Source organism: Galeopterus variegatus, unplaced genomic scaffold (genome assembly GCF_000696425.1).
Source record: "Galeopterus variegatus unplaced genomic scaffold, G_variegatus-3.0.2 Scaffold1563, whole genome shotgun sequence".
Classification (NCBI taxonomy): domain Eukaryota; kingdom Metazoa; phylum Chordata; class Mammalia; order Dermoptera; family Cynocephalidae; genus Galeopterus; species Galeopterus variegatus.
The window spans coordinates 304,943-328,275 of NW_007727674.1; the positions used below are offsets into that span (position 1 = coordinate 304,943).

At 51.6% G+C, this 23,333-nt stretch overlaps 1 protein-coding gene across 2 annotated transcripts; it reads left to right on the forward strand.

Annotated features, from left to right (window-relative positions):
• The first annotated feature begins 1,030 nt into the window (after nucleotides 1-1,030).
• On the forward strand, nucleotides 1,031-22,971 carry KIAA0513 (KIAA0513 ortholog). 2 transcript variants are annotated; one of them, XM_008577691.1, is made up of 12 exons: nucleotides 1,031-1,461; nucleotides 4,240-4,339; nucleotides 5,356-5,429; nucleotides 7,634-7,704; nucleotides 9,033-9,246; nucleotides 10,059-10,099; nucleotides 10,651-10,729; nucleotides 12,533-12,610; nucleotides 13,878-13,907; nucleotides 17,073-17,153; nucleotides 17,518-17,612; nucleotides 18,664-22,971. In XM_008577691.1, exons 1-12 carry the CDS (start codon nucleotides 1,133-1,135, stop codon nucleotides 18,711-18,713), a joined length of 1,242 nt encoding a protein of 413 aa, XP_008575913.1. In that variant the 5' UTR covers nucleotides 1,031-1,132; the 3' UTR covers nucleotides 18,714-22,971. The 2 variants fall into 2 exon arrangements, with proteins under 2 accessions (XP_008575913.1, XP_008575914.1); XM_008577692.1 differs by lacking the exon at nucleotides 13,878-13,907.
• The last annotated feature ends 362 nt before the right edge of the window (nucleotides 22,972-23,333 follow it).

A 23,333-nucleotide genomic window follows, 5' to 3' on the forward strand; every position in this document is an offset into this window, starting at 1 on the left:
CACAGATGAACCAGTAATAAGTTTGACTAGGAGCAGAGTGAGGCTTCTCAGGTGTGGCATGTAACCCAGCCTTGAGGGGTGAAGAGAATTCTAGGTGGGGCTGGGGGAGGAAAGAGGATGGCGAGGAAGGGAAGGATCACCCAGCCTAAGGAGCAGAAGGCATGGGAGCTGGAGGGTGAATGTAGTCCAGGTGGCTGCAGTGCAGGAGAGGGGGCAGGAAGGAGAGTGGGTCCCTGTGGCGGACATTGTGTTTAGAAACCGCCAGAGGGTGGTTTGAAGGGAAGGACGTATGTCCTGAGAAGGGACATACGTCTGGCAGCCTGGGAAGGTTCTGGGGCTTGAGGAGAAGAGAGATGAGAAAGCAGCCGAGGAAGGAAGAGCTGTGAGCACAGGGGCATGGTGTCCGCTGCTTAGCAGGGCGGCTCTTCCGTCTCCACTGACGCCAGTGACAGCAGGCAGGGGGTCGTGCCTGGTGGTCCCCGATTCCAGAGCAGGATGGCTGTCTGTGTGTTAAGCTGTGAGCACAGGGGCATGGTGTCCGCTGCTTAGCAGGGCGGCTCTTCCGTCTCCACTGAGGCCAGTGACAGCAGGCAGGGGGTCGTGCCTGGTGGTCCCCGATTCCAGAGCAGGATGGCTGTCTGTGTGTTAGTGCTGGCCTAGTCTGGTAGGCCGGAGTGGGGAGGAGGGCAGGAGGAGGCCACAGGGCCGTGCCCTGGAAGTCTGATTGCATAGCTTTGGAGAAATCCTGTTTGTTGGTTTTATTCATTTATTTAACAAATATTTATTGAGGACCTACCGTGTACTAGGCATTTAAAGTAAAGTGGGCTATAGGAAAATGACAGCATAGAGGCATCCCAAGTTCTGGAAGTGTGGAGATTATTCTCCCTACAGGGAACATGTGATCTCATTCATCGACGTCTGGGTTCTAGTTGCTGTTTCCCTTACACGAGGAGTGGCTCTCATGGTGATCACGTGTGTGTCTGTTCCATTCCAGATGGCTTAGGCCCCTGAGCCACTGCAGGGGACTCACTGTTGTGGCCAGCAGCTCCAGCGCCTTGCATGCCCCTGGCAGACTGCTGCTCTGCCCATCTGCCAACCCTGCCCGCACCCTCCTCAGCAGCCCACCTGAGCCATGGAGGCCCCAGAGGTGCCCGTGGGCTCACTGATCGACTTCGGGCCTGAGTCACCCGCATCCCTCCCACTGGAGGTACCACCTCCAACGCTACAGGATGGGGATGGCTCCCTGGGTGACGGCACCTCAGAGAGCGAGACCACCGAGTCAGCAGACAGCGAGAACGATATGGGCGAGTCGCCCTCACATCCCTCCTGGGACCAGGACCGCCGCTCCTCCTCCAGCGAGTCCTTCTCTTCCAGCCAGAGCACCGAGTCAGCCCAGGACGAGGAGACCCTGGTGCTCAGGGAGTTCATGCGTGGCTACGTGGAGAAGATCTTCTCTGGAGGGTAAGGGGCCTTGCATCCTGCCCTGGGCTCTGCCTCTCACCAGGGCACCATCTGGGCCAACGATGGGCCACCACAGTGGCTCACCCCATCCCCAGCGGCACATGGAGTCACTTGGCGAATTTTTAAAGAATACAGGAGACTGGGATCCACTGGACACCAGTGCCATCAGATCTCTAGGGCACAGCACAACATCAGAACATGTGCCAGCTCCCAGGGGATTCTGCAGGGCAGCCCCTGTGGAGAACCAGCGCCCAGCTTATGGGCCGTGTCAGGCACACAGTGTAGCTGCAGAGGGAGCAGTCCCCTGTCTCTTCAGTCCCCTGTTCCCTGCCCATCCTGTCCCTTGTCCACTACCTATCCAGTCCCCTGTCTACTACCCACCCAGTCCCCTGTCCATTCAGTTCCTTGTCTTCTGCTCTCTGCCCATCCAGGCCCCTGTCCCCTACCCATCCAGTCCTGTCACTGCTCACAGAGCTGGAGTGGGTGGCCCATTTTAGCACCTCAGTGTTCTCAACTCTTCACCTCTCGTGAATGCCTCCACTAGTCACGATAGGGAGGAAGGAGGCAGGAAAAGGCAGAGCTGCCCACTTCATTTATCACCTTCAGCAGTCTCTCATTGTACTGGCTGTATGCACTATTGCTAAACATACACAATCGTAAAGAGCACAGGTCCCCTGTAACCCTGACAAGCTCTATTAATTTCTGATGCGTATTGTCCCCGAAGTGTGTTTGCATCCCTAGGTCAGGTGTTGGAAGGGGCTGTCTGTGTGGCGGCCTAGCCCCATCACACTCATCCGAGGGACGCTCGTTTTGCTTCTGCACCATCTGAGCATTTTTAGGTCAGCTGCTTGCTAGTCTTGTCAGAGTTGTAGTTGACTGGAGGCTGCAATTATTTTCTGAAATTAAAATCAGGGGCAATACAAGGCAGTAAGGTTTCTATTACCCGTGCTCCTTGTGGTGCCCATGGGCAGCTGATTTGTGAGCAGCTGCTTGTGTGGGGACCCTTTCTTGCACCTCTTTATGGCTTTCTTTCATGGCTTTTGAAGGGGTGAAATAGGAGCATTGACAGCAGGAGCAGCAGGAAACGGAGGTTTGGGTTTGTACTGCAGACTGAGCAGCAGGGAATCTGTGGACAGACTCCAGCTCCTCCCCGTTCACTGTCTACCAGTCTGTCAGCCAGAAGGAGGAAGCGTGCAGACCCCAGATGCAGGTGGTGCTGGTCGATCTTTCGTCATTCACAGCGGCAAATTAGGTGCTCAGATTGCCAGCCGTGGGCCAGCGGCGTGGGCAGCCCTGCTGAGTTGAATCAGTATCTGCATCTTAAGGAGGTCTGCACATGTTAAAGTCTGAGGAGCACTAGCTTAAGGGGAAATTTTCCAGTTTCATTAAAACAATAGGAACATTTTGCCTGTTGACACTATGCAGAGAGTTTATTTTCTACCACGATGTAGGTCCCTCATCTGGAAACTGACAGGCTTGATTTGTACCTATTTCAGGTGTGTCGTTCATTCGACAGCATCTGACCTCAGTTTTCTCTGTGGTTAGTAAAGGGAAGAGTAACATGACAATCCAAATATTTGACTATCCAAAAATGCATTTATGGTTTTGAATGCATTTGGGGAGAGCAGTAGATGTGGCTTCCTACTTATCTTGTTTGATCAACACTGAAATTAGGCAGCTTTCTCAGAGCACTCCCCAGTTAATGAAAAGGGGAGAAAGCCCAGAAGCTTGCTAATTTGCCAGGAAGGCCAATCTATATTTGCAGCAGCCTGTCAGCAATATGGAGCATGAACAAAGTCAGATGCGTCAAGAGCATTCCAAAAAAAATAACAGCAAGTGGCTGGCAAGTTCACATATTTCATCTGGTGTTGGTATTTTGGGATAAATGAGACGATTTGCCAGGAAGGCCAATCTATATTTGCAGCAGCCTGTCAGCAATATGGAGCATGAACAAAATCAGATGCGTCAAGAGCATTCCAAAAAAAATCACAGCAAGTGGCTGGCAAGTTCACATATTTCATCTGGTGTTGGTATTTTGGGATAAATGAGACCAAGATGTTTTCTATAAAACCTTAAATAAATGAAAATTTCATAAGCCAATGGATCTCCAGCCTTCTGCTTCATTTTTGAGTCTTTAAATTTGGGGAAGAGTGTTCGCTGCTCACAAAGAGTGATCAGAAGTGGTTTGAGACCAAGTGAGCATTTTGTGTACCCCAATGGTGGTGACCCCCATGGCTGAGGGTCCCCTGGTCTCCATCCCTCACATGCAGAGCAGGGGATGGTCAGAGGTGAGCAGTCTCGCTCTTCAGAAGTGCAGAGTAAGCAACCGCGTCCCACTGATAGGTCTGGAGTAGGCGTCCTTCCTGATGTCAGACCAATCAGTGTGTCTTGGCTTCAGTGTGCCCTACTGAGACAGAGCAGATTCAGGAATTCTTGAATTCAGCGGGAAGTTGGATGAGCTGCCGATTAGGGCTCCTGCCCTTACTAGGGCTCAGACCTACTGGGCAGGAGGGCTGGGGTCAGTACATGGGCTTTGGAACCAGAAAGTATGCAGGGAACTCTCAAGCCATGTCTGATTCTCCAAGCCAGGCTCCTCGTCTTCAAAGTAAAAATAATACCATGATTATTGTATTGCCTGGCAGGTGGGATGAGCTGCTGTGGGTCAGGTGCCTGCACCTGCAGTACCTGTCAGTTCCTTCTCTGTCCTCTCCCCACTACTGCAACCTTTTTTGTTCCAGAGGACTAAGAGGGTTTTTTTCTTCCTGCTCTTTCCTTCAGGGAAGACTTAGACCAGGAAGAGAAAGCCAAGTTTGGAGAGTACTGCAGCAGCGAAAACGGGAAGGGCCGGGAGTGGTTTGCCAGATACGTGAGCGCCCAGGTAAGGGGGGCGGGGAGCGTTTCTGGTAAGGAGGAATCTAGTGACAGAACGAGCTTTCCGTCTCCTTAATTTATCTTGATTCCACTCTGGAGAAGAGAGTCAAGGAAAATGACCCAACAGAAAAAAAAAGCAAAATTTATCCAAAGATTTCCTGAAAAGGGCTGCTTAGAACAGTGGAAAATGGGAAGTAGCTCGTGTGGATGGCCCACTGGAAGGAAAAGCATGAGAACCGGTGGTCTGCCAACCTTGTGAAATTCCAGAAAAGTGTTTTTTTTTTTTTTTAAAGGCAAGTATGTGGAGGGCCAGCCCGTGGCTCACTTGGGAGAGTGCGGTGCTGATAACACCAAGGCCACAGGTTCAGATCCCTATATAGGGATGGCTGTTTAGCTCACTTGGGAGAGTGTGGTGCTGACAACACCAACTCAAGGGTTAAGATCCCCTTACCAGTCATCTTTTAAAAAAAAAAAAAAAAAAAAAAAGGCAAGTATGTGGGCTATGTCCATGCATATTTTTAACCCACAATATTCCATTTTTGTAAAAAATAGTATATTCAAGACAGTGAGTCATATAAAGAAAAATATATCAAAGTTTAGAAGAGAATCAAATTTTGTAAATATCCACTAGCTGCTATTTTTCCTGTGGAATGGCTTAAGTTCTTAGTTTTTACATATTTTACAATAATTTATTCTTCATAGAAAAATTAGAAAATGCAGATAAGCAGGGAGAGAAACTCCCCATAAATCCACAACCTAGAAATAGCTAGTGTTGTCATTTGGGGCTTTGCTCCTCCCTGCTTCTTCATGTGTGGGTGTGAGGGGGACACCTGCTTGTACCACACCGAGCCATGGCAGTTGCGGTGCCCATGCTCTGCCCTGGGTCCTGGGGTTGGGGGTCCTGTGGAGCAGAGAAGGTGGCTGCCAGCCTGGTCTCAACCCAACTGCGAGTAGAGATATTTGGAGCAGGGAGCCCACTCTCACCAGCCACTGTGTGTGTCACCTTGTCCTCTCTCTGGACAGCGCTGCAATTCCAAGTGTGTCTCAGAGCCGACCTTCTACCGCCTGGTGCAATCTTTTGCCGTGGTGCTGTTTGAGTAAGTAATGCTGTGGCGCAAAGCCTTTATCCTCCCAAGCTGTTCATCCCTCCCTTTCCCCGCCCTGTAATAACCCAGTTGTGAGTAATCTCCACACTAGTCATCAGCTCCCAATTGCTCTGACACTCCCAGCACCAGCTTAAAGAAGTCGTGACCAGCCTCTCACTGGGGAGCAACATCAGCAGTCCTCACCTGGTGGCAGAAGTTAGAGGAGTCAAGTCTCCATGTGGGTCCCCAGGGACAGGCCACGATTACACACTGTAGCCCTAGCCTCCTCCCTGGAGATCTGGAGCTTTCTTGACCTCCTATTGTGAAGTGCTCTAAACTAGATAAACACCCACACAGGAGCAAATCAACACTAATGATATGATTGGAGGCCGTTAGCCTGCTCCGTGAGTGCTCATTAGGCACTGCCGGAGCCTTTTATCGCAAAAGGCACTAGTAGGTGTGGGTGCCTCATCTCACCTGTCAGAAAAGGAGGCCAGACCACATGATACACTAGGCTCCTCCTCAGGCCCATGGCTCTCTAGGATGGCCAAACCCACTTCCTACCTTTTGTTTTAGAATCAGAGCAGGGGACACATGTATCCTCCAAAGTCTGAAATAGAGGGGACGCTTCTCTGCCTTGGGGAAACTGAGCAGTGGCTTGAGTGAACTGGAGCCTCGTCCACAGCTGGATAGAGCCCCGATCAGGGCATCTTTGCCCCCATCTCCTCCATAGGCCTTGAAGCAGCTCCTGCTCCGGGCCTCGTCTGCCCTGCCTGTCCTTGGCTTGTCCCACCGCCACCTCCCCAGGTCACTGTGCCCACTTCGTCCATTCAGGCCTGAAAAACCGCCTCCCCTACTCCTCCTTCCCTCCTCTCAGCCTGCTCTCTTGAGTCTCAATTCTCCTTCTCTCCATGTCTTTTACCTTTCCCTATTCCACCTTGAACGTGGGGCATATACTGGAGGAAAAAGACCAACAAAGAGGAGCATTCCTGCTCTTCCTGCACTTGCTCAGAATATCCCAGGTGCAGATACACTTTCCCTCCAGTCTGGCTCTCAGAGCTGGCAAGAAAAGGACGAGAAACCTTTACTGAAGGAAGTGGGGTAAGCCTTACCCTCAGCCAGGAGCATAAGCTCCAAACTCTCTTATTAAAATTCTCTCCTGCATTTAAAATACCTCAATTTCCAACCGTTTGCAGCAATAGGAATTTTCAAGAACCACTATTCTGCATAAATTGCACTTGTCCTACATGGTAACATACTTACCTAATTCTCAATTTTTCTTTGATTTTTTTTTTCTTAAATAAATAAAATTGCAGGGGAAAATTAAATGCAAGTTCCATCCCTGCCAAAACACACAAAAAATCTTCCCATCACTTTATCCCTGAGCGTATATATTTTTGTATAGTTGCAAAAACAAAACACCTTTTAATATTTAAAAAATATTCCCTTTTTAAATTCATGAGACTCACAATTTTTAGTCTATTAGTAGCTTTAGTTTTTACTTTTAGCCTTTTATAGTTTTATTAGTAGATCTTTAAATTGATTCAATTTTTTTAAATATAAAAAGGTAAAAATGACCCTTAATCCCACTTTCTAATTTCTGTCAACATTTTTAAAAAGTACTAATTGTCCAAGGTTAAAAATTAAACAGGAAGAAAAGTGTGAAGGGAACAGGACAGGAAGGGGAAGAAGCATAAGATGCAAAGGAAGGGCCCACCCCCGACATGTCAATCAGAGACGGGGGAGGGGGGGTGCCCAGCCATTCCGGTCTTTACACGCCCTCCAGGGGTTCTGAAGCTGCTGAGGCCTGAGAACCGCTGCTGTGAGAATACATATAACTTACTGCTAACTCCTGAGAAGCAGAGGCTGGTGGCCTGCGACTGAGGGAGGCCCGGCTCCTAGGGCTGGCTCTCCTCCTGTGTAAAGTTGAGCTTCCTGGGCCCTGGTTTTCTCCTTTCAAGTGCAAGAGGCCAGGCTGATGGCCCCTGGCATCCTTCCTGCCCAGCATCATACACAGTCCCCTGCCATGTGCCTGCTGGCAACTCCCCTAATTGGAGCCGGGGGATTATTTTTGGTCTTCTCCTGTGGCAGCATCTTGGGAATAAGGTATTAGTTTAGACATGTTTGTAATGTATTTGGGTGTTGTTTAATCAGCTTGCAGTGAGAAGATCGGGTGGGTCCACTCTCTAGCCCGTGGACCTTGCTTCTTGTTTCAGATGTCATCAGATGGATGACTTCGGGCCTGCCAAGAACCTCATGACCATGTGCTTCACTTACTACTACATCGGTAAGACTCAGGTGGGGCTCATGTAGAGTTCAGACTTGGAAACTGGGACTTGTCAACCTATAATGTGTTGTCAAAGGAAGCTTTCTTCATGACTCCAGGCGTGAGCTGGGGGGGCTCCCAAGAACAAAGAGAGCTGAGGACAGGAGGGAACCAGCAAGGAGCAAGACTCCTCAAACACGGCCCGTGCTGTGGGTCCAAGTGGTTGACTGTCCACAGGATGAAGGAAACCATCAGCTGTTAGGAAATGAGAAAATCAACACAGTAGGCAGACGTTTCATGGGGGGACAGAAGCTCCTGACCCGCATGCCCACTCGTGGTATGTCCCCTTCCCTCTGCCACGTGTCTTTGTCCTCCCCTACTCCCAGCAGCCCATCCTCTCCACGCACCGTGGTTCATTCAGCAACAGCTGGTCTGAGTGCCTTAGCCTGGGCCAGCCACCACTGGGCAGGCCCTGCATGCCAGGCCACTCGTCAGCTGCCTGAGGATTGGGGGAAGCCCACATGCAACGTGTGGCTCCTCCTTCTCCAAGAGCAGCTTGACGCTGTTTGCCTGAGTCGGGTCTGAACACAGATCAGCTTCTACTAGAGGAGGACACTCTGCTCCTTGACCTATGGAGGGTGATTTGACTGGTACGGGACACCGTAAACCTGTAGGGGGCACCTGGGCCTGTAGGGGGTGCCTTGGCCTGTAGGGGTCATTTTGGGGTGTAGGGGGCATCTGGGCCTATAGAAGTCATCTTCGCCCAAGGGGGCAGCTGGGCCTGTAGGGGTCATTTTGAACTGTAGGGGACACCTCAGCACATAAGGAGTACCTGGGCCCATAGGGTTTATTTTGGCCTGTAGGGGGCGCCTTGGCCTGTAGCGGTCATTTTGGGATGTAGGGGTCATTTTGGGGTGTAGGGAGCACCTCAGCCTGTAGGGTTTACCTGGGCCCATAGGGTTTATTTTGGGCTGTAGAGAGCCTGCCCCAGCACAAGGAAAGCCTGTTTTCCTTTTGTCTTCCCATCTTGTTTTCTCTGTCACGGCTGTCATGACATTGTGTTCTGTGCTCTGGCTGGGTGGGCACGTTGGTCACCTCCCTTGTGGACTTTCCACTGCTTTGAGGCTGGCTCCTGCCCGCTGCTGCTTTCTTCCCTTCCTGGCCGGCTCCTGCATACCCAGCAGGTGCTTAGGGCCTGCTCTGAGAGGGAGAAGGGTCCCAAACACTCACCGTGTCCTGGCGGCGTGGAGCCTCCTGCTCTCCGTGCCTCTTCCCGTGGGATGGAGGGCAGAGGCCTCCTGCGCCCAGTGTCCAGCAGCCTGACTCTCGCCCTCCCTCTCTCCCCCAAGGCAAACCCCAGCTGCTGCCCTCAGAGGCCAGGGATAGGGAGAGGCCCGCAGGCAGCGTCGACTCCTACCTGAAGTCTGCCAACAGCTGGCTGGCTGAGAAAAAGGACATCGCCGAGCGGCTGCTGAAGACCACCTCGGCCAGGACGGAGAACATGAAGGGCTTCTTTGGGGGGCTGGAGACCAAATTGAAGGGACCCCTGGTCAGGAAGAATGAGTAAGTGTCGGTCACCTCGTAGTTGCCTCCCTCTGACGGGCGGGAGACAAATGCAGGGGCCTATGCTGAGCGCATGTGGGGAGTGACTGAGAGGGCACTGGTGTGACCATGGAAGAATCCGGCTGCCTTCTGCCATCCTGGGGGCCGAGAGCTGCTCCTGAGCAGTGCAGCTGCCAGCCTGGCTGCTCCACCCCCCAGAGCTTTCTGTGGTGCTGAGCGCTGTTCTGCTCGGTGCCATGCAGCAACGTCCCTGGGGGTCCGCGTTTTCCTGGGCTGATGAGGAGCATGTGGAAATCATCAGTTGGCAGCCGGGAAAGTACGGCCCCCGTCTCCTTCCTCCTCTAACTGTGGTGGGAATTGGTGGTAATGGAACACGGTAGAGATGAGGGGAAAAGCCACTGTCCCCCAGGAGAGCAGTTCTCTAACAGAAACTTGAACCATGTGGGGCTGGACACATTATAAGCAGGAATGTAGACACTGGCTTCCACAGGGAAGCCATTTACACCAGCACAAGGGAGCCCGTAGCCACCCAAGGTCCTCACTGTCACCACCAATGGCTTGGTTACAGCCAGGGGCCTTGGTCTGTACTGTTTTGAATTCATAGAAAATGACATAAAGAAGCCTCCGCTTCTTTAACATTTTCTCGATTCTGCAACAATGGCGGTTGACAAATGTAGCATTGATTTCACAAAAATCTTTTCTGAGGAAACCATGTTAAATGCACACAGTCCCGTCTCAGAAATGTGAAAGGGTTTCTTTGAGAAGATGTGGCATGGGTCACATTTGTCATGTTGTGGTTTCTCTCCCTTCAGGGAAGACGAGAACAAGCCCAGGGAGAAGCAGCAGAAGGCCGGTGAGTGGCCCAGTGTGCTTGCCACCAGCCCTGTGCTGTGGGACCAGTGCTACCCCTGGTGCTTGTCACCCAGGCCCCTACAGGGGTCCTAAACCAGCCCACCATTAATCAGCAGCACGAATGAGCCAGTCCATAAATGTCTTGGGGCTATAGTTCCCTCTTTGTAACAGGAGGATGTTGCCTTGGAGGACGCCCCAGTTTCTCTGCAGACCCAGTGGTCTATGTTTTCTTACTGAATTTCTGTGGACAAGCCTTTTCTAAGGAGGGTGTGCAGGAACTAAATTCCTTAATCCCAGGGAAGTGAAGTGAAGTGTTATCCGGGGTGGCGGGCAGGAGAGCCATTCCATGGAAGCATTCCTCGGAGGAAGTCCTTATTGCCAGGTGTGAGTTCCATCATTACTGGCTGTGGCCGGCAGAAAAGCTGCCATGGAATCTTGACTATGTGGTTTTGTGACCTTTGGGGAGACGCCAAAGCTGCCGGGAGGCTGTCACGTGGGGTTTGCGATGCACGTGCACATCAGAGTTGCTTTCACCTTTCTCTCCTCCCACAGTGACTGTGCACAGCCCAGAGGACGACAAGAAGGGGGAGAAGGTCTACCTGTACACGCACCTGAAGCAGCAGCCCATCTGGTAAGGCCGGGCCCACAGTGTCCCGTTGCTGTTGTTTCTGTACTGCAGCGGCCACGTCCTGCAAGGTCCTTCTTGCTGCCTTTGTCTCCATCAACAGTGATGCTCATTCACACCCACTGGGATGGCCAGTGTAAAAATATGAGCACTAATAAGTGTTGACAAGGATGTGGGGAAATCGGAGGTCTCCCACAAGCTGGTGGGAATGTAAAATGGAGCGATGGAAAGCAGCCTGGCAGTTCCTCAACAGGTTAAACACAGAGTGACCATATGCCCCAGCATTCCACCCCTAGGTACATACCCAAGAGAGATGAAAACCCATACACAAATGTCCATAGCAGCACTGTTCATACTAGCCAAGAGGTGGAACCAACCCACGTGTCCATCTGCTGGTGATGGATAAACAGAACCCCTAGGTACATACCCAAGAGAGATGAAAACCCATACACAAATGTCCATAGCAGCACTGTTCGTACTAGCCAAGAGGTGGAACCAACCCACGTGTCCATCTGCTGGTGATGGATAAACAGAAAGGGGTCTATCCATGCCATGGGATACTATTCAGTCATAAAAAGGAGTGAAGTGTGATACACGCTACAACATGGATGAGCTTGAAAACATGGTGCTAAGTAAAAGAAGTCAGACCTAAAAGGCCACATGTCATATGATTCCATGTATATGCAGTGTCCAGAACAGGCAGATCCCTAGAGACAAAGCAGATTAGTGGTTGCCAGGGGCTGGGGCATGGGTAATGAGGAGTGACTGCTAATATAGGGTTTCTTTATGGGATGATGAAAATGTTCTGGAAATAGTGATGGTTGCATAACTATGTGAAAACACTAAAAATTACTGGATTGTATGTTTTAGGGGGTGAATTTTATGGTATGTGAATTATATCCCAATAAAGCTAATTATGTGTGTGTGTGTGTATGTATAAAATGAAGGTCATGGTTGAAGTGAGAGACCAGCGGGGGTGAATTTTATGGTATGTGAATTATATCCCAATAAAGCTAATTATGTGTGTGTGTGTGTGTATGTATAAAATGAAGGTCATGGTTGAAGTGAGAGACCAGCAGTCAGGGGCAATCTTACCCACCATTCTGGCTCTGTGGATGATCGCTGGTGTTGCTTTGATCTCCCAAAGCCGCCCATCACTGAATTTTATTCACTCACAAGTAGGGCACTATACTAGAAACTGGAACCCAAAGGTGTTAGACATAGTGCCTCTCTCAAAGATCACAGTCTAGCTGCAGTCCAACTTGCCCATGACAAAACAAGGGCCATATGAGGAGTGTGGCCAGGAAATGCTGCAGGAATCCAGAGGGCAGAGGCCTGGGCTGGAGCTGTCAGGAAGACTCTGTGAGGAGGCTGGATCTGGACTGACCCTGGGTCACGTGGAAGCAGAGAGAAAGGCAGAAGCTGGCTCGGCCTGGGTCGCTTTGGTCTAGTGATTTAGTGTGGTCCCTCCAGTCCTTGACTTAGCTATCATCTGTCATCTGGAACAGGGCTCGGCAAACTTTTCTTTAAAGGGACAGATGATAAATAGTTTGACTTTGTGGGCCATATGGTCTGTGTTGCAACCACACAACTGTGCTGTTGGAGTGTGAAAGCCACCGCAGATAGTTTGTAAATGAATAAGCAAGGCTGCATTCCAATAAAACTTTATTTACAGAAACAGGCAGTGGGCCAGATTTGGCCCACATGCCATAGCTTGCCAACCCTGACATTCTTTAAGAAGAGGTTTTCATACCTCTGTCGTTCTAGCCTTCCCGTGGAGAGACCTTTACCTGTGTCTCTGTCTTGCAGGCACACGCTGAGGTTCTGGAACGCAGCCTTTTTTGACGCTGTCCATTGTGAGAGGAGAAAGCGATCTCCCACTACCAGGTAGGAGCAACGTATGGACCCACTTGACCTCGGAAAAGAGGACAGGGAAGTGGCTTTATTTTCTGGTTTCTGAAGAAGAGAGTGGAAGAGCAGCTACGTCAATGTGTATATGTTTTTTCTTCAATCCCTCTTGGCCTTGGTGCCCTGCAAGCTGCCTGAAGGGCCCCGGGTGCACAGCTTTGTGGGTGGGGGTGCTCGGCTTGCATGGACGCGCTCTGTCCTGGGGCTCTGGCATGACTTGGCCTGACCCTCCTAAAATTGCAAACTCCCACTGAATGAGACCATCACCCCTCCCACCCCATCGTCGACCCACCTGCTATTCGCTGTACAAATCAGAATCCTGCCAACCAACCACTGGAACAGGGTGCTAGGGTGTAGACTCTGCTCTCAAGAGCCAACATGGAAATACAGTTGCTCACAGCTCACGCCTTGGCTCCACAGCCTGAACAGACTTTCCAGCTCCACGGAGGGTAACTTGCCATTCAGAAGACCCCTTTGGACACCCTTTCAGAAAGCACATGGCAGCAGTGAGGGGTTGGCAGTAAGCCATGGGGGCCGATGCTTGATTCTCTCTCAATGGCCACAGCATGCAAAGGTTGCCGCCCACTGTGTGCAGCAACTAGGCAGGAAAGGGGAGCAGCCCCCCCAGGAATTCAGGGTGGGTCCCCTTAATGGCCACACCAGTCATGTGACTTTGCAGTCTCTGAACTTCTCAGAGCCTTTGTCTCCTCGGCTCATAGAACGAATCCCCTCCTCTAACGTTGGGGAGACCCCTTAGCCTTTCTCCCCATCAGGAGAGAGAGCAGATGACTGCTGCTTGAATAAAGACTTGTCTGCTAGCTCTTGGGTGTATCTGAAGTGAAATCCTCCCTTTTGGGGGCAGCTAAAGTCCTAATGGGGTGAGGTGGCCTGCCTTGTGTGCCACAGCAGTCTGGTGTGTCTGCATTTCCTGGGGAGGGAGAGGAAGATCATGGCATGGGAAAGATGCCAATACTCTAAACCCAAGGACTCAAGAGAGAATTTTACGTTCAGCCAGGAGACAAAAATGCAGGAAATGCTTAGATGCTTCTAGGCGAATGGGCTTTACCTCTGCTGTTTAGTTCTCAAACTTCTAGGCAATACATTTATTTCAAGTATCCTGTCTCTCTCTGTCCCTCTTGGTTTCTGCCTGTAATAACCTCCTTCTCTGCTTGTTCTTTTTTCCATCCACATATCTTGCATGACTTTGACATGTTCCTTTGTTTACCTGTTTCTGCTGCCGCTCCAGAGGGGATGCTGGAGAGGAGGAGGAGAAGAGGTGTGTGTGTCCACGTGACTTTGTTCCATTTTACAGAGCTGGGGGCTCCTTCGAAGGCCATGCAGGGCGGGGGGCCATGAGTCATTCTGAGCTGCTGCTGTGGCAGAGCCCCAAGGCAGGTGCAGCCCAGCATGGGCTGTGGCGGGGAGGGCATCCCTGGGGAGACAATCCTAGTGCTAGGACACGCTGGTGACAGGTGGAAACAGAATGCCACAGAATAGTCAGAAAACAAATGGGACTCCTGAAGGGCCCAGTATGAGTTCAGAGAGGAAAGAGCTGTGAAGTCCAGCTTCATATATTCCACACATGGAATTCCATATGGGCTCAGAAGCCATGGGTGGGTGCAGAGAATCTGTCTTATTTGCAATATTGCCGGCTCTCAGGTGTATGGGGGGCTGGCAGTTTGGGGGACATCCGGAGGAAAGACAGCTGCTCTCTCTTTTCCAGCCACTTGGTAATGTGGAAGCTGCGTGGGTGGGAGGGGGTCCCGTGAAGAAAAGCCTAGAATGGGGCTGTTTCCTGCAAGCCCACAGTGGGGTCCAACATTCGTTTCAACTTTGTGTTGGTTAGAATCCTTTGTGATATATTTTTAAATCCTATCCATTCAAAATAAACTTCCTAACACAATGTTTTTTTCACTGGAGAGTCATGAAACATGCTTCCTTTAATCAGTGATGTGTTTGTACTGTTTATAGTTATGAGAAGTCTTGTTTCTTATGCAGCCTTGCTATAGCTTTAAACGGAGCATTTAGGTATAACAAATATCTCCATCAATGAGCAAAGCCCCCAAGTTCCCACTGTCTCTCTGGGTGACTGTGATTAACCAGCCCTCCAGGTACAAAACTTCTTGGTGCCTCAACCCAGGCCTGAAAAGGGGAGGGCAGTGCTGCTGGGGAGAGGGTGACTTGTCCTGAGCCCATCTGAAGACAGCCGGCCTCCTGGGCCTCACGGGCCTTCTTGCCAGAGCAGATACAGTCTGATCTGACCATGCATAGCCCCACGCAGGCTCCACATCTCTGACCTACCCCTGAGCCTTACCTGGAAGAGGGGCAAGTATTGTTTCAAGATTGGGGAGAAATTGGTTTTGGCTCTAGGTCCCCAGGCAACCTCGTGCCTCCAATGTGACTTCTCTTTCTTGGCAATCTCGGCTGACAGCAGCATACCATTACCATCCTCTCTGTTCACAGAGGCAGAAATTTCTCCATTTCAGGTTTCCTTTTCAGCAAGCAGTTAGTCACGTCCAGATTCCTACAGTGGCAATGTAGACGCATGTGCAGTATCAGACCTCGAATGGTATTGGGGATTGAACTCAGTTTTAAGAAAGTGATTTGATTGTAGGCATCAATTAATCTGCTGCTTGCTAATGACCTTCCACCTCTTTCTTCAGAGGTCAGGTTAGACGTCCAAGTTTTAATCCTAACCACAGCAAGAAGAATCACCTCATCCAGGTCAAAAGCAGTGAGGGTCAGGGCCGCAGTGCTGCATCACTCTGTGGAAGCCGTTCCCGTGTGTTCTGTACACAGCAGGCCTGGGGGTGGTATGGGGATTTATGTGCCTGCACAATCCTATGGGTGACTACTGGGGGAAAGAGAATAGGAAGGGAAATGGGAAGGACTTAGCAAAGCACCTGGAAGTATATTCTGGATATCTTCGTGGGTATCCTGCCATCAGCATAAAGAAGCTGGAAGTGAGCTCTGTTGTGCCCCTGATGTCCTGTGTCCCCTGCTAAGCTGCAGCAGCAACGGTGACCTCCAGGGGCAGGAGGGTAGAGAGGAGTTGAGAGTTTATGTTCTTTTGTTTTGTTTCTCTTCCTTTGGCTTCTCCATTCTCCCTCACCCCTCGCTCCCTCATGCTGTGTCTTCTCTCCCTCTTCTTTGACCTTTCTCTCAACCTTATCTTAGACTCATCTATTCAGAGTTTTCTTTTTAGGGGGAAGTGGGCTAAAATGAGCTTCTCCTCCATGTCTGCAGCTGCTCCTGCAAGCAGCTTGCCTCTCAGACAGACAGTGTCTTTTCACCCCATGGGGCGCTCAACCTTATCTTAGACTCATCTATTCAGAGTTTTCTTTTTAGGGGGAAGTGGGCTAAAATAAGCTTCTCCTCCATGTCTGCAGCTGCTCCTGCAAGCAGCTTGCCTCTCAGACAGACAGTGTCTTTTCACCCCATGGGGCGCCAGGGTATCTCATTACCCCAGGGCCAGGGGACGGAAGGAGCCGTCGCCGGCGGTGCAGCCTTCTAACTCAGGACCCTCCCGCTGCCCCTCCTGGACATGCTGAGAGTCTGGGCTCCCCTCCAGGCATGTGGCAGGTGGACGCGCAAAAGGACAACCCCGCCCCCACCCCAGAGCCCTGCGCACACCTCGCCAGTGGCACATGCAAACCGTGGTGCCTTCTTGTAGGGGTTTCAGGGCTTCGTTCTAGAGCCTTGGTGCTGTCTTCACGATGGTCTGCTGCAGTCATGGGGTCACAGTTCAAAGAGGCCTAGCAGGAAGTGTGGGTCTGCTCCACATTATTCGGGGAGGGGAATGCAGAGGAAGTTTTGAGGGCTGTGAGAAAGCCAAGGTGGAGAAAATCACTACGAAGCAGGGCAGAGTCCTCTGCAGGGACAATGTGGCCATTGGAGACTCCCAGCGTCTCCTGTTGAAACTGCCGCCCACAGCTGGCCCAGGGCACAGCGCCTTGCCTGGCTCCTGCGGCTGCTCAGGAGACACAGGTGTGAGTCTGTGAACCTTTCCCGTGGTTCCCAAGGCCCACTCCCCTGGGATACCAGGTGGGTCCCTTCCACTCTGGAGGCTTCTCCTCCTGTGCAACAGGCCCATGACCCGCTCTTCAGCCACAGTAAGGACATGGGGCCACCTTCTCATTTCTTAAAGAGTGCTCTGGGCAGCCACACCATACACATCATCTCCAGGGAAGCACACAGCATTTCAGTGGTTGGGTCTCTTCATCTTAGGAAGAAGGAAATAAATAATTTTGTGTCAGAACTCTGGAAGGCTTTGTATAAAAGCCAGGTAAGCATCTCTTCAGCAGAGAGGTGCCCCCTTCTGTGTCAGGGAGGCAGCACCTGGGTGCCGCCAGCGCCTGCAGATCAGAGCAGGGAGGGGGGAGTGGTGGAGAGACGGGCAGCGCTGTCTGAACTCCGCTCCTGTCCCCTCTTGTGCTTGCAGGGAGAAGTGGCGCCACATGACCCAGGAGGAGCGTGATGACAGCCTCCGGTTCAATGAGAACATTACCTTTGGGCAGCTGGGGTAAGAGCTGGGGGGGGAGGTGCAGAGAGGGAGGGCCACCCAGCATGCTGTCCCTCCCACTGTCACACACTGGGACATGATATCAGTATAGCTGCATCCTCTTAAACTGCTCACAAGCATAGGATTAATCACACCTGGCCTCAATTCTGGTTCCTAATTAATCCACTTCCTAACACCAGCCCTGGTGGCGGCAGTGTCCCAGTGAAAGTTGTTGGTGGCTAAGTAGGTGACAAAGCACTTTTATTTTTTGCTAACAATTCCAGGCAGGCCCCATGTTGGGCACCCAGGAGAATAGGGCCCAGCTTCTCAGGCCCTTTTCCCCAGGGAGGCAGAAAGGTGATGCTCTCGGGTGTCTTTCCTCCAGCACATTCACTCACAACATGCTGGCCTTTGGACTGAACAGGAAGCTGTGTAGTGACTTCCTGAAGAAGCAGGCCGTGATCGGCAACCTGGACGAAGGTGAGCCCCCCGAGGCCAGCCATGGAACTGTTTGCGCAGGAGGGCGGGTGGGGGCAGAGGCAGGAGCGAGCACTCTGCATGCTGGATTCCCACCCTGCCAGCAGGAAGGTCCCCATTTTAACTAGAAGTGTGATGTCAAGCTGTTTGGTTGGTTCACCCTCCTCTTCCCCTAGTCTGTATAAACTCATGAGACGCTTCTTATTGCATTTGGAAAGCCGTTTCTGCTAGATGGGATTGTCGGGTGGGTGGGGGAGCCTGCTGGCTCAGTGTTTACAGACAGGGCAAAGAAACAGGTGTGGCTTAGCGCTCGGACTCTGAACTTGCACAGGGCCTAACTCCAACCACAAGTTCCACCACTCCACTTCTAAATGGCCGTATCCCTCCCTTTATTTCATGAACCATACTGCCATGACAAGTACGGGGACAGTGGAGTGACAAAGGCAGGGTGGGTGCGAGTTTTAAGGTTTTTCTAGAATCTCTGGCTTCTGTACCATCAGAGTCTGCTGGAGCCAGCTTTTGTGTTTTACTCTATCTGCTACAAAACAGTTCTTCCTCCTAATCTAAAAAGCTTTGCACTTAGACATATATTTGGATTGGACAATATTCTTTAAAAATAAAAAACCCATCTTGCACCACACTCAAGGGGGCTGTGGATGACTGACCTCAGGAGTCAGGAGTGTGTCAGTGGCACCCTGGACAATCTCAAAATGTTGCCACCAGCCCCTCCTCGCCTGCAGAGGGCGAGAAGAATACTGTCACCTCCCCTGTCACATGGCCCCATGGCCCCAAGACCACACCGCGCTGTCCACGGCTTCCCAGGCAGCCCGTGATCTGTCACACCATTTCCATAAGCAGGTACATTCCTGACCCTGCAGGCCATTTCCAAGTGCAGTGTGCTGCACCGGGGGCTCTGTTCACCAAGCACCTTCGTGGCCCAGGCCTACGCCCCATCTCTGGTGAGGTTGCAGTCAGTCACTGCCCAAGTGGGAAGAGCAGACGCGCTTGCCTGTCACCACCTTTCCTCCGAGAAATAACATGCTTTCTCTTCCAGAGCAATACAAGCTGCTTAGCAATCACATTGAGCAAATGGCCACCGAATAGGCCACGGGAGGCTACACCCCCCCAGAGGACTGAGGGTGCGTACTCCAGGCCCAGCGACCGGCCGTCACCCCACCCGATGACCCTGCATGACATCAGCAGCACCCAGAGCCACACCTTGCTGCTCTAGAACTAGCAGTTAGAAGAATCCGGCTGCCCATCCTCCCTCCTCCCCTCTGCCTGTGTCTGCTCTTCACTCTGTCCACGTGCCAAAGTGTCTCCTGATCGCACAGCTAAAACCGAGGTGACCATTTCTACCCCTGAATGCCAGGCTTGTGAGATGAGACCAAGAGGGACAGGAGGAAAGACACCATGGGCCAGGTGGGCACAGGGCAGTGTCTGCCCATAGCCTCCTGCTGAGGGTAGGGGGGAGGGCACGGGCACAGGAACACAGATAAGGACGGTGAGTGATGTGCAGGGCAAGCGCTGTAATGGTGGCGATCTGGGACCATGCTCCCTGCCATGGGTGCAGAGGGAGTGTTGAGCCCTGTCAGTGCTGGTCCGTGGCTGGTACGTGCTCTTGCCACATCTCCCTCCATGTGACAGGAACTGGGGAGTCACAGCAACCTCAAGGAAGAGGGGGGACCTCTTATTTTAGGGAGAGAGAGACTGGTGTGGACGCTCTTTCCTGGCTGTTTAAGAGCAGCCACCATCAGAGGGACGTGTGAACACCCAGCAGCCATCACAGGATCCAAATGGCTTCATTAAAATCACATCCACACTGAGGTGTCTGTGGCAGGCCACCTGAAATGTTCCTGTCAGCTTCCTTCTGAAGCCGAGAAAGTTCTGCAGCTCACTGGGAACAGCACGGTGCCATCTGCAAGAAGCACAGAAAAGAGCCCGCCCTTTCTAAAAGCAGAGTGCTCCTCTTTACTTCAAAAGGGCAGGAAGAGCTGTGTTCAGGGTCACAGCCAGCTGGGGAGACACAGCTCTGGTGGCCATTATCCTAGGCTGATTAGCAGAGTGGACTCTGTGTGTCTCCAAGCTCTGAGCATCAGGCCGCCAGCCTCCAAAGGCACTTTACCTCCCGCAACTGGGCCTTGTACCTCGTTCCTGCAGGGCTGCAGAGGCTCCCTTCATCTCATACCCAGTGCCTGGGACACGAGGCTTTCCTCCGTGGGTTCGTACCAGGCACATGGGGGTCTCTCCTCCCACTCTTTGTCCTTCCCTTCTGTCTCCCCTCACCACTTCCTCCAACGTTCAGTTACATTAAATTAAATACATGCCTGCTGGTCACTTACCTGGCTAGTGCTCGGAAGGTTTCCCACCCAGGAATACTTCCCTGGAATGTTCCAGAGAAGAACTTGATTGGTTGAGCTGCAGCACCTGTGTCTTGGGCATCAGGTAATGATAAAAGAGAGACACCACGAAACATGGCATCCTCTGGGCACACTCAGGTGATGTCGCCAGCCAGAGGGACTGGAGAGCGGGTGTGGACGCTCTGCTGGCAAGATGTGTGTTATCTTAACCCGTCTGGCAATGCCGACAGATGGGGCACAACCGTGTTGCCAGTTTGCTCGCCATGTGCCGGGCAGACTTTGCAGGCTGAGATGCCCCAGCCCCCGTCGTTAGGCCTTAGCGACAGTGCATGTCTCTGCTAATAGGGTCAAATTACCGGGTGTGTGGGCCCCTCCTCTAATGCCAATGTCAGATAATGCTCTCTCCTGAAACGTTCAACCACAGCCTCTGGACGCTTCGTGTCCTCTTCCCTCTTTCTGTAAAACTGGCCACACTGAGTGGTCATCAGAGGACCCCGCAGGGCCGATGTGCAGGGCTCCCCCATTGAGCTGTCTTGTCACTGGCCCTGTTAGTCATTTACTGTCAGTGTTAGTTGAAATGCATTAAGACTTTAAGGTGCCCACAAGACTTATGCCTGTATATATAAGATTTTCGTATAGAAGTTTTGATTTGGTATGATTTCTAGAGGAAAATAATAATTAGAGTCTGAGACCCTCTCCAGGGATGCCGGGACCATGTGCACAGCCTTTGGAAGGAAGTGCAGCTTTGAATTTTTTTGGCTTCTTCCCAGCACTTTCACTTCAAAAATAAGCTTGAGACTCTTCTCCTGCACATAGACCTCTTGAAATAGTGATTTCAAGCGGAAGGAGGGGTTGTGGTGTTCCGTTTCTCCCTCCTTGTTCTCCTAGACCTTGCTCTCAGAGTTGGGGTGAGTCTGACCCCGAGAAGTATCACCTGTTGTGCTAGGTCCCCTGCAGGATGCAGCCACAGGGGGCTCTGGAGGCTGCTCTGCTCTCTCCTGCCGACAGCTGACTCTGGCTGAGCGTCTCACTTTTGAGTGCCCCTGGCCAGTGTCACCTGGAGGAGGCACCGCATGTCTGGAAGAAGGCTGACCGCTGGCCCACTGGGGTTTCCTCTCCTCCCTGTGACATTGTCTCTTCCCTCCAGGCCCAGCCAGAGCAGACATGAGGGGAGCTCTCTGGTGACGAGCAGACAGAGCCAGTTCACATTGCTCCAAGGTCCCAATGTGGGGAGGTGTCACACCCAGGGCACACACAGGGACGCTTTGGTGTAAGAAAGCTCTGGTAACCCTTCTGTTAACTCAGGTACCTTAGACTCAATGCGAGAAGTGTCAGATAATACCCCAGAAGAGATTCTTCCAGTCCTAGCAGGTAGAGTACCCAAAGCTGGGAGCTTTGAAGGCTTGTCATCGGCATGGCATCTCAGATTCACTGTTGTCTGACCTTCAGGGCTACACGAATCATAATGAACCAAAATACAGTTAATCTCCCAAATACAAAGTTCCCTGCTTGGAAACAGGATGATGTTGAGATGCAGCTTTGTATGTTTCATCCTTTGTTAGCAATATTGATAGATGTTTGAGAGGCCACATGAATATTTATATTTCATCTGCTCTCTGTGTGTGTTTCACCAAAGGCAGAAGAGCCAGATTATGATATTGTAAATTTTCTGTACAGTGAAATGCAGTAGGCTATGATTTCCTATTGCCAAAAGAAAATAAAGGTGGGCTAAGGAGCTCTGAAATTGCAAAAAGAGGACTAGAGGAAGGGTCCAATTTCTGAGCTCTGTACCCGAATCGAAACCCGGCTGTTCAGATTAATCCAGGGAACACGCTGGGTTTAGAACCAGTGCCGCAACTTAGAACCAAGGCCCAACGCAGGAATTGGGGTCCCCATCTACTCTTCTCCCCATTCCGAGAGTTGAAACCAAGTAGGCCCTCTGTTTCTCAGCTCTCTGAGCCCAGGTATACTGTGAGTTGATTGACATGGAGATTAGGCTGCAGCTTTGAGATCAGCTTTTCCATGGGCTATTCTATGTGAGTTAACGTGTCAGCCTGGGAGCACCTGGTATTCCATCTGGTTCTGGTGTGAGCAATACAGAGTTCACAACATAAAAGCTTTTGGCCTAACCCAGGTTACCTTAACCAGAAGCCAGGGCTGTAAGCTACCTGCCTGACTTTCATGGGTCATGATAACTTAGTTGGCTTTTTAATTAGGGAGGATCCAGGTAGGCTGGTGTGGTCAGATCAGCTTTATTACCAAATTACCTAAAACTTCAGAACATGGCAAGAACAGTGGGCAGCTTGAGAAAGAGAACTTTAAGGGGAAAAGGACAGGAAACTTTCAGGGGTGGCAGCAGGCAGCAGCCGAGCCCCAACCTCAGGGCGAGGGGAGGGCGGTCTGCGGCTGGCCTCTCTTTCTCCACACAAGACAAAGCTGCTGGGTGGGCATCTCCACAGAGTCCTTCCGGCCCACACACCACTGAGCCAGGTAGTTCTGCTCGGCCCTTTCTCTTACGCCTCAGTTGTCTCACCCACTTTTCCAGTAAATCACTTTTTCGTTTTTATGATTTTGGGAGATACATTTCACTTGAGAAGTTTTCAGCCAAGTTCCACCATGAAGAGGAATTGTATTGACTAGAAGTGCCCCTGATGGGCACACGTGCAGCTTGTAGGCTTCAGACAGAGACAGCCTGGGACTTCCTCGAACCACACAGACCACTCAGCCCAGTAAATCCTGGCTGCCACGTGCCAGGAACAGGAATGGTTGGTTCATCAGATATCAGATGGATGAATCATTTCCAGATTGTTCACACCCAGGGAACACATTGCTAAGACCCCCGTCCAGGGTAGGCTCTTGTGGGGCCCGGGGCTCCTGTGTCCCGGGGATGTCAGTGGGCAGTGCTCCCGCTGGAGGTTCTTGGTTGCTACTGGAAAGTGGAAAAGTTGCTGTTTCGAGGAGATAGTGAGGACGGTGGGTTTGTTCATCTCACCATCCCTTCCACGCACCACTCAGCCCAGTAAATCCTGGCTGCCACGTGCCAGGAACAGGAATGGTTGGTTCATCAGATCTCAGATGGATGAATCATTTCCAGATTGTTCACACCCAGGGAACACATTGCTAAGACCCCCGTCCAGGGTAGGCTCTTGTGGGGTCCGGGGCTCCTGTGTCCCGGGGATGTCAGTGGGCAGTGCTCCCGCTGGAGGTTCTTGGTTGCTACTGGAAAGTGGAAAAGTCGCTGTTTCGAGGAGATAGTGAGGATGGTGGGTTTGTTCATCTCACCATCCCTTCCACGCATGTCCCTCCTGCAGGACATCCATGCAGTTTGGGGAGACCCAGACCCTGCCAGAGCAAAGTCAGACCC

What these genes read in the sequence shown, in the direction of transcription:
- KIAA0513 (XM_008577691.1), top strand. Translation starts at nt 1,133, where the DNA reads ATGGAGGCCCCAGAGGTGCCCGTGGGCTCACTGATCGACTTCGGGCCT. An exon ending in CCAGATACGTGAGCGCCCAG is followed by an intron (nt 4,340 to 5,355) that starts GTAAGGGGGGCG and finishes CTCTCTGGACAG; the next exon opens with CGCTGCAATTCCAAGTGTGT. An exon ending in ATTACCTTTGGGCAGCTGGG is followed by an intron (nt 17,154 to 17,517) that starts GTAAGAGCTGGG and finishes TCTTTCCTCCAG; the next exon opens with CACATTCACTCACAACATGC.